We start from the raw sequence: 17,242 nt of genomic DNA, 5'->3' as shown, positions 1-17,242 counted from the left end.
ATATTTTTTTACTACATCAAGAGGGTCTCAAGAGGTAATGAGGAGCACTATGAGGGTTCTCTACCATTACATTGGATCTCAACATGAGTTGGTGGTCTTCAATATATTTTCCACTCACTCAAGAGAGTCTCAAGAGGTAATGAGGAAACTCTACGATGAGAGCTCTCTACCACGACATTGAACTCAACAAGAGTTTGTGGTCTTCAAAATATTTTCCACTCACTCAAGAGAGTCTCAAGAGGTAATGAGGAAACTCTACGATGAGAGCTCTAGCTCTACCACTATATTGGACTCAGCATGAGACTTGTGGTCTTCATAGCATTATTCTACTCGACTCAAGAGAGTCTCAAGAGGTAATGAGGAAATTCTACAATGAGAGCACTCTATCACTACATTTTACTCAACATGAGACTTGTGGTCTTCATAGCATCTTTCTACTTGACTCAAGAGAGTCTCAAGAGGTAATGAGGAAATTTTATAATGAGAGCTCTCTACCACTACGTTGGACTCAGCATGAGACTTGTGGTCTTCATAACATTTTCTATTCACTCAAGAGAGTCTCAAGAGGTAATGAGAAAACTCTCGAGGAGAGCTCTCTACCACTACATTGGATTTTAACATGAGATTGTGGTCTTCAAAATATTTTTCACTCACTCAAAAAGGTCTCAAGAGGTAATGAAGAACTCTACGATGAGAGCTCTCTACCACTATATTGGGCTCAGCATGAGACTTGTGGTCTTCATAGCATTTTTCTACTCGACTCAAGAGAGAGTCTCAAGAGGTAAATAAAGAAACTCTACAATGAGAGCTCTCTACCATCAGCATGAGACTTCTGGTCTTCATAACATTTTCCACTCACTCAAGAGAGAGTCTCAAGTAGTAATGAGGAAACTCTCAAAGAGAGCTCTCTATCACTACATTGGACTCAGCATGAGTTTATGGAAGTGGGCTTGCAAATTTACAATAATACCTTTGACTTTCACTAAAATCTATTTTTTTTTTCCTTTTTTTGCATTTTAACCCCTCTCATGTCATTTTTGCACATTACCCCTTTGAATTCCTACGAATCTAAGGATTTACGCAACTAGGCCCTCTAACTTTTCACTTTTTGGCATTTCACCATAATATGCAAATAAACCCATAATTTCAACTTTTTTCTTTTTTTTTTTGCCAAATTTCACAAATCGACACCCACTTTTCCGCTTTCACATTTCCCTAAGGATTTTGCTAATAAACACTCAAAATTTAGCATTTTATGCTTCACTCAATTTTATTACAAATAAACCCATGCCTTCCCAATTTTTTTTATTAAAAATCCTTTATTCTATTCTATCAACGGATTATTTCATGCTGAAAAGTTGAATGACTTCCTCGGTCCATGTGAAACAATATTAATTCATTCATGTTATGTAATATTTTTCCACCATCCATGACAAACGTCTTTAATCTCCTTCCTTTTTTTATGTGAATTAACCTAGGTTTCTAACAAGGATTAAATAAGACACTGTTTTTTTTCTCTGGATCATGAATACTAACAACTCTAGAAAATATTCAATTCAAGCTACATACGGATCTCAAACACAATCATTGTATAATAATCTTGTAATAATAATAATGCAAGCTTGGCAGAGAAAATAATAATAGTTAGATCAATCTTTAATCTATACGTGAGAAACCAAGATATGTTTGCATGCGAATAAAGGAAGGAACTTCATGATTCGGCATGCGCATAAGATGCGGTTCATGCTATGGATTATATGTATAACAAAATATAAGACTTTATAAATGAATCCATGACTTTTCTGAGGCAATGATCAATCCATACCTTTATCTTCCTCACTCTATCTCCAAATCTAGTTCACCTGAGGCTTGTCATTGTTTTTTCTTTTCTTTATCTTTTCTTTCCTTCTCCTCCGTCAATCTTCTTTTTTTCTTCACCCTCTTCTCTTTCTTTCTCCGGTCTCTCCCTTTTTTTAATTTTCTTTTGTCCCCTATATTTTTCTTATGGTCTTTTTATTTCGTCTCTTCCTCGATTTTTTTTTTATTTTTTTTTTTGTTTATTAGCATTTCTTGCTTCACTCATTTTTTTTCCTTGAAATTCTGGATTTTTTTTCCTTTTTTTAAATTGTCGTTATCCACTCGTTATCAATCTTTTTGGTTTTTTTTATATACCATTATCATATATTTTGTTTTGAACTTCACAAATTTTCATGATTTATTTATTATTATTTTTTTATTTTTTTGGATTTATATTTAATCTGGGAATTTATTATTTTATTTTATTTTTTAAAATCAGATTTTTTTTTTATTCGAGTTTAAAAATCGGATATTGGGAGATCACCTGTTTATCTCCTTTTTTTTGTATTATATATATATATATTTAAATATAAAAAAATCCGATCCTTTATTTGAATCCTTGGGAGATTTTTTTTTTAGGATTTTCCCTTTGCTTATTTTTTTTTTAAATTATCCCTTTTATTCTTTCTTTTTTATTTGAATATCGAGATCATTATTCTTTTTCTTTTTCTTTTTCTTTTTAATCTTGAATTTCATTCAATTTTTTCCGAGTAAAATTATTATTATTATTTTTATAGGAGGACAGGCTTATCCCGGATAAGAAAAAACCACATATAAACAGTGGGATTCAGAAATGTTGAGAACAAGGGAGGGTTACAAAGAGTTTCATGCCAACTGTTTCTCATTATTTTTCCAACAAGGATTTGGTACTCATAAATTTAAATCGAGCACAACCCCTAGATCTCCCATCAAAGAATAAAGGCTAAATGAGAGGATAAAAGGAGGGAAGAATCTCATACCTTGTGAACCCCAGAGATGAGATGGAATGAAGAAAACCTTCAACCAAGGTTCCGGTGTTGAAGATCAAGAACTGTCCTTGTTCAAAAGAAAGGTGAAAATGAGACGTAGAAAGGGAGTAAAAAGGGATATGTAGTTGGAGGTGCAAAATTACCGAAAAAACTCAAGTCATTTTGTCCTAGAAACCCAAGAAAAGATGGACACGACGGTTGTGCGGCCTTCGGGTGGGGGCATTGCTGCTAGGACAACTGTCACGCCCCGAACCCGGCTCGCCAGGCCCAGTGCACTAACAAACGGCCGCACACCTACAAGGCCGAAACCAAGTAGACATACAAGGCCTCAAAACCTGATCCAAACAGAATAAAAAATTAGACTGAATGTTTGCAAAAACAAACACAACTAATTCAATCAAAACTCAGGCCCACACAAAAAAAAATGGTACTTATTACAAGCTAATTATACGGCAAAATACCCAACGATCCTTGCTAAGTTTTCCACCACTCAACCTTACTCCTGATCTGAAAGGGAAAGAAAACAACTTAATGAGCTTGGGGAGCCCAAAGAAGCAACCACTAAAAAAATATCGGGATCAAAAAAATTCAATAATTTCTAAAAAAACATATAAAAATGTAACAAAACGGAATAAATATCAAAGTGAAATCCGAAATCGGAAATAAATCATATGATTTAGTTTGTTTGAAATAATAAGCATATATGTCCCCCAACAACTAATGTCAAAAACAAAAATATCATAACTCATTTATTTAAACTCGGTGACCCGAGTCGGATTTTGAGAACTCATAGGTTTTACCCTCGGTGACCCGAGCCGTAATATCGAAGCCGTTATTCTTCACCGACGAAGCGATGCGAAACTATAGTTTCTATGTCGAAAGTACGTGTCGACACCGGTCATCGTTTAACCCCGAGTGACGTGGTTATTGCATTGTTAATTGAGGGACTACGAGTTTCTATAACAAAAATATGCTCGGTATGTCCAAAAATTATTGTCCACAAAAAAATACTCGAAATTCAGTGATCCCGCTTTTTTTCTTACAAAAAATTAATCCAATTATATCAATTAACGGAATATTCCACACAACTTAACAATTTACTAAAAATCCGGAATAGTATAATCACAAAAAAATCAAGCACTTCAAGTAAATGCAAATATTCATGAATTAAACAAATGAAATAATTCAAAAATCAATACATCATGAATCCGTAATTTCCTATATAAAAACCTTTTTAAATAATGGATGAAAAATATGACATCGTGAAACTTGCTAAAAATTTAATTGAAATGAAAAGTTTAAAATGATCACATGATTCTGAACTATACATAATTAAACTTTAGTAATTATTGAATAAACCATATAAATAACCAATAACAAAACTATTAAATATACCATAAATCAAAAACTAAATAATTAAATAACCAATAAAAATACAAACTATAAAAAATTAAATAAAAATAACTCAATGGAATAAAAATTTATCAAGAGTCAAAATGTGTATATATATATATGGGTATTTATATGTGGTTTACTTACTTGTCGATCGCTCAAAAACCCCCAAAATCCTACGATATTTCTTCGATGGAACCTCACAACGTAAGAGACAAAACCGTTGACGGAGAGAGCTATCCATGTCCTTGCCGCCGGCACCACACACCAAATCAAAAAAAAAGGAGGAGAAAAGGGGGAAAAGAAACTAGATCTCTCCCTCTTCTTAATCCAAACAAAGATCTATAACGAGAACAAAGAGGTGGCGGCTAGGGTTTTGAAACCTAAATAAAAGATAAAAAAAAAATTCCGTAACGGCCATGCATGCACAATTAATAAAATAATAAAAAAATGTGTGGGGCCCACAACAACCCATGCGGGCATTGTGCAGAGCTCTAATAGTCCTTCTAACCATCTTGGCATGACCAACGAGACTAGAAAAAGGGTTTTGGTGGGTTATTGAGTCCTAAACTCAAGTTAAGATATGTGGAAAGAGTCGTGTACAACAGTTATATTGATTTTTTATATTTGATAGCGCAAAATGAAGAATATATATAATAACAGTAAATAAATAAATATCTAATCATGTTACTCCTTGATAGTATAATTTATTTACGGGATGTGTCCAAATTTGAGCGATTAAATAATAAATGAAGTAAATCATACTTGAAAGTGAATTAGTTAGTAAATCATTATTAAAGTGAAGTCACATTGGGATTTTTTTTCTATATTTTCAATAAAAAGTTATTGATTTAAATCTTTAATTATAGTCATTAAAATAAATAATAATATCTTATAAATAAATAAATAAATTTATTTTGAATAGTTAATCCTAATAATTAAATTAGTTATGATTAAAGTGTGGTGTTTGTATTAAAATTTTTAATTATTGTAATTAAAATGAATAATGATATTGGGAATTTTTATACATAAATAAATTTATTGAATATTAATAATTACTTATAATAATTAAATTGAATAATGCATAACTTGAAATAGTTAGTTTAATATTTAATTATAGTAATTAAAATGAACAATAACATTCAAAATATTTTATAAATAAAAAATTATTTATTATTGATCACTTTCAATAGTATTGTTTTATAAGGGCATACACATCATTTAAAAGAATCCCCTCTTCTACAATAAAATAACTAAAATATTGATGTGGAAATTGCTATAAAATTCCCTTGGGTGCAATGAGTTTCTATTTAAAATATGAGGTTCCGTTTAAAAAAATGAGTTTTTTGTTTAAAAAATGAGTACATGCATTACTCTTTATACTAACCTAACTTCTTTTATTTGTAGTTATAAGTTTGTTTGTAGTTATAATGTAATCATGCTAATCTAAATTCTTTTCTACAAACTTATTAAATTTTTAATGTAAATATCGTTATCTCTATATAATAAAGAACGACCGTCTTTATGCTTGGTTGTCTTTGTTTAACTATCCATATTTCTGTTTAATATATTGCGTTTACGTTTAAAAAAATGCTTAAATATCATTTTTTTTTTCTATTTAAATATGTACGAGTGGCCAAGATTAATTGATTTTTATACCCAGGAATAATTTGTCATGTAAATATTGGTTTTTCTGTTTAAATATCAATGTTTCTGTTTAAGAAATGAGTTTTTTGTTTAAAAAATGAGGTTTCTGTTTAAAAAAAAATGAGATTTCTGTTTAAGAAATGAGTTTTCTGTTTAAAAAATTAGGTTTCAGTTGAAAAAATGAGTTTTCTGTTTAAGAAATGAGGTTCCTGTTTAAGAAATGAGTTTTCTGTTTAAGAAATGAGTATATGCATTACTCTTCATGCTAACCTAAATTCTTTTGTTTGTAGTTATAATGTAATCATGCTGATCTAAATTCTTTTCCACAAACTTATTAAATTTTTAATGTAAATATCGTTATCTCCATATAATAAAGAACGACTGTCTTTATGCTTGGTTGTCTTTGTTTAACTATTGATGTTTCTGTTTAATATATTGCGTTTACGTTTAAAAAAGTGCTTAAATATCATTTTTCTATTTAAATATGTACGAGTGGCTAAGATTAATTGGTTTTTATACCCAGGATTAATTTGTTACGTAAATATTGGTTATTCTGATTAAATATCAAAGTTTTTGTTTAAAAAAATGAGTTTTCTGTTTAAAAAATGAGGTTTCAGTTTAAAAAATAAGTTTTTTTTTGTTTAAGAAATAAAGTTTCTGTTTAAAAAAATGAGGTTTCTATTTAAAGAAATGAGTCTTCTATTTAAGAAATGAGTACATGAATTACCCTTCATGCTAACCTAAATTCTTTTGTTTGTAGTTATAAGTTTGTTTGTAGTTATAATATAATCATGATAACCTAAATATTTTTTCACAAACTTATTAAATTTTTAATGTAACTATCCTTATCTCCATATAATAAAGAACAACCGTCTTTATGCTTGCTTGTTTTTGTTTAACTATCGATGTGTCTAGTTTAATATATTGTGTTTACATTTAAAAAAGTACTTAAATATCATTATTTATATTTAAATATGTACGAGAGGCCAAGATTAATTAGTTTTTATACTCAAGATTAGTTTGTCACGTAAATATTGGTTTTTCTGTTTAAATATCAACGTTTCTGTTTAAAAAATGAGTTTTTTGTTTAAGAAAATGAGGTAAAATAAGTTCTCTGTTTAAGAAATGAATACATGCAAAAAGAATGAAAAAATGTATGCAAAAAGGTTTAATATGATGTGTTTTCCCACCATTTTTAAGGGCAACGATGGAATTTCATAACATGGAGCCAGTCCTAGTGACTTGCAGGGGGAAAAAAGAAAGTGAAACTGACACGTCCGAATATGCGTGTAAACCACAAGTGCACGGGTGTCGAAGTAATAATTACCCCGGTGAGTGGGTAGTCGAATCCACAGGGAACGGAAGTATTAGTATTAACCAATTCTTAGTTATCTAGTCAAAATCAATGGATGTGATGAAATGAACTAATTGCAAGAGAATTAATAAGCAAGCAAACGAGCAAGAAAAACAAGTAAAGGATATCTCAATCAATAAAGATGAGGTACCCGGACAATGCTCCCCCTAAGATCTAACATGAAGCTCATAATTCACTAAATGCTTCTAAACCGAGTCTAATGAGTTGAGGTAATCCAAGAACAACCGGTCCTTGCCTCCAAGCCAATGGTACTAGTCTCCTACAAGGTCCCGGCGGAGAAATCACTCAATCTCAACACCTCACACCCCATATGACCGCAATACGCTCTAGGGACACCTAAGAGTGAAACCGATTCCTAAAGATAGATCCAACCCTAATTCCAGGTGAAGGATCTCTAACCCCCTACAAGGTCCCCGCGGAGAAATCTCTCAATCTCACGCCTCACACCAAATATGGTTGCATAGAGTTTAGGGAATACGGAGATAGAAAACACTCAATCGGAAGGGAAAGGGGACACTCCACTATCTCATGACTCATCCTCTCAACCCTCTTTAACCTTGAAGTTCTAACTCTAATGGAGACCTCTCTCACATCAAAGTAACAAATCATGCGAATCCAATCAACCACAAGGATTAATTAAACAAGCAAGCAATGGGAATACAATATTAAAACTCAAATCAACTCGGATTGAATAGAAACATAAAACAAATCATTACAAAAACATAGATCCTAAGGTTCACATGCCCAAAAACCTACTAAGGTTTTGCCCTCCATGGAGCAAATTACAAAACAATGATTATTACAATGAAAAGCAATGAAAACCATGAAGTAAAACCCCCTTAAATTCGTGATGATGGCCTTGATGGGTCGCCCAACGTCTCGAAGAATCCTTCTCCGAGCTAGGGTCGCCAAGGCTCCCTCTATGCTATGACGGAGAGAAGATCGATCAAAGTTGGTGATGGACGCCCCCCAATATAGCCAAAGACCTCATCCAAAACCCTAGCCACTTGCTTTCAAAGTGCTCGCGAAAACCCTCGCTAAAAGTCCCTCCAAAAATAGGGCAAATGGCCCTATTTAAAGCCCAAAACCGCTACCGTCACGTGCCCTCACGCGCCTGCAGTGTATTTTTCCACGCCACGCATGGGTCGCAGGAATTTCCACGCGGGCACATGAACAGTAATTTTGCTACAGTACTATTTATAGTGAAATTGCTACAATACTTTTCACAAAACGGGATCCAAACACTCTTCTCTTGAGGCCACATGTCCGGACACACGTCCAGGTGGTAGGCTATAAAACTTTTCTTCATCGACATATCTTTGAGAGGTCTTGCAATCTTCACAAAGAGAAGGAACATGAAGATGTGGCTGCCTTTGTGCCCTTCCAACTAGTGAATTGACTTGAATCTTCTTGGAAGTTGGCACACATCTCTATGTTTATGAACTCCTCTCGTGTCTTGGTCCTTGAATTGAAGAAGAACTCCCAACATTGTGTCTTTATAGCCTATCTTTACTTCCTTTTTACTCTTCAAGGCATTCACAAACTAAAACAATACCAAATACACAATATGAGACATAAACCATGGTAAAAATGATGCTCAATGCATGTAAAACATATATAAAAATATGTCTACTCAAGCACTAAAGGAAGGGCTGTCTAAGGTATTCAAAACTCACAGGGGCTGTTTGGGAAGTTTTGAAATTCTTGAGGGGTAAATAGTAATTTATGATTTTCACCTGTTAATCCTAACAACGACATGCAACAATTATGAACCCTTTCATTATATTTTATAATGCATATTCTTAAATATTACATACACAATGGATTTTTAATAAATAATTCATCCATTTTTATTAAAAATAAAAGGATAGATAATTGATTTCAATGAACAATCGTAAGTATTTACCAATTAAAAATAGAACACATTTAATATCTTATATCCAATATTAAATTATATGTATTATAAAAGAAATTCGATATAAATATAAGGATAAAAATATATATTAAGTCAGGGTAAAATATTAAAAAATATTTTAAATATATATAAACTAATTTTTTGAAAAATGGATAGTAATATTTAAATAATTAAATGCATGTTTATTTACAAAAATAAAAAAATATGACATAATTTTATTATGTAGGAAGTGCAAATGATTATTACATAAATTTTGGCATATTTTATTCTTACAGAATGAGTGTTTGGTTAAGAAAATAAAAAAAATTACTAAGACCAGTTGGCCGGTGGGTGGACAGCCAGTAGCCGAACCGCCGATAAGTCGTTAGAGGCCAGTCGGACGGTGGACAGGTGGCCGGAGGCCGATGGGACTGCCAGTGGACCAGTGGTTGGATCGAGAAAGAGAGAGACTTTTTATAATGGAAAAATATTTCACTTCTAGTGGAATTTTTTTTTATGCCATAACACCCCATTATAACATAATTTTTTAGTGTAAAATAAATATTCAAACAACCATTATGTAGAAACCAAGGCATAGCCTATTGGCTTTTCTACTTGCGTTTGGCTCGAGCTCAAACCTCTCGCATCAATACAAAAAAATAAAAAAAGCTATTGTCGACAACCATTATGTCATAATTATGTGAAAATTTTAAAATACGCCATATTTTACACATATTTTTAGATAATTTATTTTTGGGTTATCCTAAGAGAGTGGCAAATAATATTCCTATGTATTTTTAGGGAAGCCTCATATAAGCCTCAAATTTATATTTATATATTTGCATATATTCTGGGCCCAGGCTGGACATCAATTTTAACACCGAACATTCCGATCCACCATACAGCGCCAAACTAACGCCGATTTCACTATGGTACCGTAATAATTTCCACCCAACATGATCACCTAATCGTCATGATTGGCAACATCAGTCATCTAACGGACTATAACGCAAATCTATCATGCGGTCAGTCCTACTGTTCAAAATATCTTGAGGCCTCCAATTGCCGAGTTTCCGGCCATTCCTCCAAAGCGTAGAGCTTCTTGTAATTATACACTGTAGAAATTCTTCCTTAAGATCCGCAATTCAATAAGCCAACGGACGAGATCGCACTCGCATAATGGAAAGGTTTTAGATTAAATTAGTGGTTATTCGAGGGCCGCAAATTTTTGTCCCGGTTTCCGCGAATGCCAGCCCTCGCCTCCCGTGAAGGCCACCGCCGGCACACCGGAGAAAACCACAGAGATTTTGTTTCCGGTTTTGGGATTGGGTTTGGCGGTCGGCGGGGTGTGAGGCGATGGAGGACGTGGCGCCGGAGCCGTGTTGGATTCGAAGCTCGGGAGCGAGAGTAACGAAGGAGGACTTGAGGAGGATGGTGGCTATCCCGGGGCGGATCACAATGGCGATGAAGGAGGCGGCGGCGATAAAGGATACGGTTGGTGCTGCTATTGCGGCGGCAGCGGCAGAAATGGAGGTTGAAGAATTGCCGGAGGCGCCGGTTGTTGTGTTTGTTAATGCGAAGAGCGGTGGTCGGCATGGGCCTATGCTTAAGGATCGGCTTCAGCATCTCATCGGTGAGGATCAGGTCAGCTTAATTTGAGCATTTCTCTTAGGGTTTGGAATCTTGAAAGATTGAGATTTGGAGTTCTTTGTTTTGTTTGTTGTTTCTTTTATCATGGCCATCTAATTTTGTTTCTTTTATAATATAAGTGTGTGTCAAGCACGTTATCCATCAACAAACCTTTTGAATAGCTTTGGATCTATCAAACCATCCATATTCAAAAATTTATTTGTCATATGCATTCATAGGCGTTCTTGCAACTTGACATTTTAAACCTTTTTAGAAAAATAATTGCATACTTTTCTTGTGAATGAAATGCTTTTTTTTTTCCCATGATCTCTAAGCCAAGAAAACAAGAGAGAGTCCCAAACCTGATAACTCAAGTACACGCATACTTTCTCTCTGAAATCTTTGATAAGAGATACTGAAAAACCTTTTTATATGATGTCATCAAGATATAAGTATACAATGAGCATTTGATTGACATATATTGTAGGTTTATTTAAACTCCTTTGAAGCCATTTGCAAGGAAAAAAGACTGGATTTTGCTTACCATTATCCAGGAGCCTTTTCAACTCATGGAGATCTTTCTTGAGCTTATTAACTTTTCTTTTCTTTTCTTTCTTGCAATCAAAATCTGTTGTAGCTGTTCAATAAACACATCTTCAAGCAATTTTCCATTCAATAGTGCAGATTTCACATCAAACTGATATACTATCCAACTATAATCAGCTGCAGTCATTAGAACAATGTCTTTTTTTGTTCCATCATTGTACTTGATGAATATTCATTTGACATTTTTCTTATCCAACTTTTGTCGAATTTCATAATTACCATAAGCACATGCAATGCAACAACACAATTTTAAGCCACTTATATTTGTGATGCTAGAAAATTTTAGGCTTGGAAATCAACCTAGGTTTCTAGGCAATTACACTTAGAAAATGTAAACAATCACATGTCATTAAGGGGGCGTTTGGTTCTCGGATTGGGAATTGGGAGTTGAATATGAATAGAAATGAGGGGGAGTGAAGAAGGAATGAGAATAAAGAATGTGTTTGGTTGGTAAGGTATGAGATGGTCATTTATTGGGAATGGTAAAAGTAAAAGAAGAAAATGTGGTAAAAATGACTTTTATAACCTTAATGCAAGCAAATAAGAAAAAGAATGTTAGGTTAAATAATAACTATTATTTAATTATAAAATATTCTGAGTACTGTTATTTCCATTGAATTAAATATTTCACTTTAATTATTATTTATTATGAAAATTATTCTATTTAATTATCATTTGAATTATTAACGATAGCATATAATGCCCTTCTCTTTGCTTCAATGAATGAACTTCTTGGTGGTAAGTTGTAATGATCTTTTTTAATGAACACACTGTTGTTTGGTGCTCTTTTAGTCTTCAAGGCTATTGTGTTTGTTGTCTTGCTCTTGATTCTTTTGATTGCTTGTGTTCTTCAGCTTTCTTGAGATCAAGGTAATGTTTTCGTCTGTACACATCAAGTGATAGGTATTTTCCTTAACACAATGGACATCATGGTCATAAAGCCAAGGTCATCCTAGTAGTATATGATTCACGTTCATGGGAACAACATCACACCGTATAAATTTTTTGTATGAACCAAAAGAATAGGAAACTAGGTATTGTTTACTTACTAGAATAGTTGAATTGACAATCCAAGCAACACAATTTTTCTGTGGATGTTGTTCAGCAGGTAGATTTAACTTCATATATTGTAGAGGCTGAAATCACATTCATAGAACTTCCTTCATCCATTACTAGTTTAAGTAGCTCCTTACTATGTGTGACCAAAGTTAAGAAAATCTTAGTTCTTCTCCAATCTTCCTTTCAATCAGTGGGGCAGCAACCACCCATCTAACCACCATGGCAAGGGGGGTTTCAAAATCAGATTCAACTGGATCACTAGCATAGTATACAAAGTCCTCTCTTTGATCTTCCTCTTTGAACTCTTCTTGTTCATTGGTTCATCATCATCTTCTTTTCAAAGATGTAAGTTGGAATTTGTAGGACATTGATATGTTGTATGATTATTAACCTTACATCTGAAACAAAAATCTTTCCTTGTAGTAAATTGTGCTTAATTATATTCACTCTACCATGATATGCATAATTTATTTGAAAGAGATTAGGAGTAGGTAAGATCCCTTTAACTTAAGAAAAGATATGATATTTCTCTAATCTGGGACCTAATATGGAAACAAATATTCTTAATAAAAGTGAGACAAATCATGGAGAATCTTCAACAATCTTCAACACTCCCTTTTAAGTTGGTGAGTAGATATTCTCCATTACCAGTTTGTGTGTGATTCTTCAAAACTTTGTGAATGCATCTACTAATGGATTGGAAGAAGAGGCATAAGGTGCACTTATCAAGCCACTCTCTAACTTTTTCTTTTTATAAAATGCCTATCAATTGCTATATGCTTACTGTGATCATGCTGAATTGGGTTATGGCTATACTAATTATAGACTTCTTGTCACAATATAGTTGCTTGGGTTCCGCTTGCTTTAACTTCAAATACATAATAATAAGCCTAAATCACAATAACACAGATTTCGTGGGCCTTTTGTAGCCTACATACTTTGTCCTGCCTGTGTAGCAATTCCATGAAATCTTCTTCCTTTAAATCTCTTTGTACGAAGCCATATCTAACATCAAGACTTTGCAAATCCCAGTTAAAGTGAACTGCAATGGATAATAGAATTCTAACTGTGTTCATCTAGCTACATGTGCAAAAGTTAATTATCAATCCCATTGTCTGTGTATAGAGCAACCAACCATCTCTATACCAAGGTTGTTGCTCCTTGGGCGCAAGGCTCAACAGTCTGCGCCTTTATAGGAGTTGGGCGGGCATTGTTACAAAGGTGCGCGCCTTTGAGCTTAGGCGCAAGGCTCAAGGCGTGGGCCCTAGGCGCGCCTTTGTAACATCAACAAATTAATTTGGTTATTTTTTAAATATTTAGTTTAACTTTTAATCTTATCCACACATATTGATGATTAAAAATAAGAGAGGCCCACATACAATCAGAGCCATTTAAAATTAGGGCGACCAACACTCAACTAACCAAGCAGAATCAAGACTTCACCTCATCTCTTCGGGCCGATCCATTATTGTTCGCTTGTTTCCCTCACATTGCAGGCTCGTGACACCTCCTAATAGATTGTTGGTAGTGATGATAATGATGATGGACTTGATGATTTTGATGGTAGTCACTAAAATCTAGATTTTCTTATACAAGTTAGGATTTGGACTCGATGCATGAATTATATTGTATTATCGCATTTTGTATTAAACATTTGAAGATTTTGCATGTTATTATGGACTTTTTTTTTTCTAATGTCTGATTGTGTTTCAATGATATTAATCTTTAGGACATTTTAAAACTTTAATACAAATTAATCTTTAGCATAAGTATTTTTGATTTTTCAATTTTTTTTTGTGGTGACTGATGCGCTTAGTGTCGATCGAGCATGCGCCTATGACTTGTGCCTTGCGTTTAGGCCGCAAGACCCCCTTGCGTCTAAATGCGCCTTATGCCTATAACAACCTTGCTCTATACCTCTCCAGTAACCCATCTGTTTTTTATTTGAGAGTGTAAACCCACTTGCAAAATACAGCTTCTTTTTTCCTTGGTCCATCAACTATTTCCCAAGTTTTATTTTCCAAAAGCTCGTAGTATTCACTAGTACATTCAAAGTATTGCCATTTGATGTCGCCATAATTTCACCAATAAAATTAGATGAAGTTTGTCTTCTTTGTGCTGCAAATTTCAACTTCAATCCTTTTCTATGGAGAACATCGATTGAAAAACTTATTTTTGTGGCCTCAAATATCAACCAATTCTGTTACCAATATATATTGGTTTCTTCTCAGAAATTTTGTAGAATACCTTCTTTTCACTGAAAATAGAGCAAAAACAAGCCAGAAAATAAATTGGTAGAAGAAACCGAAAATAATAATAAGATTTATTAGTGTAAGAGTTGATTCTTTCATGCTCATAAATGACACATTTATGAGCATGACCCCATCAATCTAGATGAGTTAGGCCATGCTTAAACTAAGATAGAATAGGTGGCTAAACATGGGTTTCCAACACATGCATAGTTGTCAGAGGTAGGCGCGAGGCGTAGGCGCGAGCCTAAGAGACACTAGGCGCACTAATTAAAAAAAAAATTAAAAAATAGTTCCCATAATATATGTTTTAAATTTTTAGAATGCCCTAAAGATTAATATGATAGAAGTCATAAAAAATACATAATAACATACAAAATAATTTTCAAATGTTCAATACAAAATGCAATAACATGATGTAAAGCATGCATCAAATCCTAAGTCCTAACTCGAATAACAAAATCTAGTGACTATTATCAAAATCATCAAGTCCATCATCATTATCATCACCATTAACGTCGTCAATTTCTTCCTCAAATTTATCATTCTTCATCTAAATAATTGTCTCTGAAATTTTTTTTCTCATCATCACCATCTCTAAGAATTAAGTTGGTTCTCAAACTAGCATATGCCGTATCTTTTCCTTCTGATGATCTCAAATTGAAGTGTTGAGCTTTGTGTTCTACTTGGTTGTGGTTGCCTTAATTTTAAGTGGATTTTGATTGCATGTTTTAGTTTTAAGTAGGCTCCTTTTATTTTCAACCATTAAGATGTGTAGACAAGATTAAAAATCAAAGTAAAACTAAGAAAATGTAACAAAATTGGTAGATGTTATAGAGGCGTGCCTAAGCCCTTGCATAGCGCCTAGCGCCTAGGGGCGCGCCTTCTTGACATTGCCCTCCTGACATGCATAACGGTGCAAGACTTTGAACCTTGTGTGCCTTGCGCTTTTAACAACTATGCACATATGTAATCCACGTGTTTGACTACTTGTACCATTGTTCAATAGAATAGTGGGGAAAGAGAAGGGAGAACACAACTGGTTTGGTCATTACTATTATTTTACTTGAAATTGGAGCAATGTGCTGTAAGATGAGACTTTTAATTACCTAATTTGAGAAAATTTTCTTTCAGCAATGACTTAGCACATCTTCCCCAAAGTGGATATAATTTGATTATGCTTGCATTTTATCTCCACTAATGTTCTGAATTGCACATATATACCATTGCATCTATTACAATTACATATGAAGTCCCACAAAACCAAGATTATTGCACATATATGCATGGCTTAGTATTTTGTCACTTACTATTAAAGAAAAGAAAATATTCCAAAAACACCCTTCCCTACCTAGGCACCATTGTGCAAGGCAAGTTGGCTGTGATCAGCAGCCAAAATGGAGTTTAGGAGCGAATAATATTTTTGTATGTAAAATATTATAAAGTTCTAACCATGGTTAAATTGTTTGATGATATAGTGCAAATTAGGATTATGTTAGAGGTCTATATGCAATAATCTGACTATGTGGGTCTATATATAGAATTACCACATGGTTATATGCCAATTCAAAACATTAGCACTTGTGTATGTGCATGATAGATCATTATGTAATGAAGTAACTGAGAGCAGATCATATAGAAGATGTGTGCACTCCAGTGTCTAGAAGTCTCATATGATTTCAATAGTATTTTCTATTTTCTGTCAAATACCAAAGGAATACCAACAAAAGATCTCCTATTTTTTGTAGAACTTACATTATAGTACTGATAGATTAGCACAATACGTCCACTGTAAACATGCCAGGTTTTCTATGAAAACGTTACAGGTGATAAAATAAGCATCTATTTAAGTTTTTTTATGAGTGTTTTTTGTCTTTCTTAAATTTTACGGTTCTGTTTTCATTTTGTGGACATAAGACTGCTTGTTCACTTGGTTCTATCCTTTCATTGACACCTCTTTAGTCATATATAATGACAGGTATATGATCTTTCAATAGTCAAGCCTTCTGACTTTGTTCAATATGGTTTGGCTTGCCTGGAGGAGTTGTCCAGTCGTGGTGATTATTGTGCACAAACTACTCGGGAGAAGTTGAGAATCATGGTATGATGGATTGCATTAATATATACATATTTTTGATTTTATTTTGTGTGTGTGAAGAATTATGTCTTGAGCTAATGAGCAGGTATTTATTTTCATTTTATCCTGTTATGGTTGAAATTCCTTATTTTTGTTCATTTGCAAATAAATATATCCAATTGAATGGTATTTTCATGATTTGTTATTATGCCACTAATGCTTATTCTAAGATTCTCCAAATTACCCAAGTTTTCTATGTTTTTGTTTATGTACTATGTCAACTTTCCCTTTGATGGTTTTGTTTTAAGAATGCATTTGCCAGGTTGCTGGAGGTGATGGTACAGTCGGGTGGATTTTAGGAAGCCTTGCAGAACTTCATTTGAAGAACCGAGCGCCAGTTCCTCCAATAGGCATAATTCCACTAGGAACCGGCAATGATCTCTCTAGGAGCTTTGGTTGGGTACAGATCTATTTTTGCCATCTTCAGTA

At 33.6% G+C, this 17,242-nt stretch overlaps 1 protein-coding gene across 1 annotated transcript in view; it reads left to right on the top strand.

Moving 5' to 3' along the window:
• The first annotated feature begins 10,352 nt into the window (after positions 1-10,352).
• Positions 10,353-17,242, top strand: part of LOC120279084 (diacylglycerol kinase 4-like) — a 43,689-nt gene continuing 36,799 nt past the window's right edge. Inside the window, exons 1-3 of the mRNA XM_039285940.1 lie at positions 10,353-10,777; positions 16,655-16,777; positions 17,076-17,213. Coding sequence (XP_039141874.1) covers positions 10,490-10,777; positions 16,655-16,777; positions 17,076-17,213 — 549 coding nt within the window. The 5' untranslated portion in view covers positions 10,353-10,489. The remainder of the gene's footprint in view (positions 10,778-16,654; positions 16,778-17,075; positions 17,214-17,242) is intronic.

The sequence above is a fragment of the Dioscorea cayenensis genome, chromosome 16, assembly GCF_009730915.1.
Source record: "Dioscorea cayenensis subsp. rotundata cultivar TDr96_F1 chromosome 16, TDr96_F1_v2_PseudoChromosome.rev07_lg8_w22 25.fasta, whole genome shotgun sequence".
Taxonomy (NCBI): Eukaryota; Viridiplantae; Streptophyta; class Magnoliopsida; order Dioscoreales; family Dioscoreaceae; genus Dioscorea; species Dioscorea cayenensis.
This window is presented reverse-complemented; position numbering and strand designations above follow the sequence as displayed.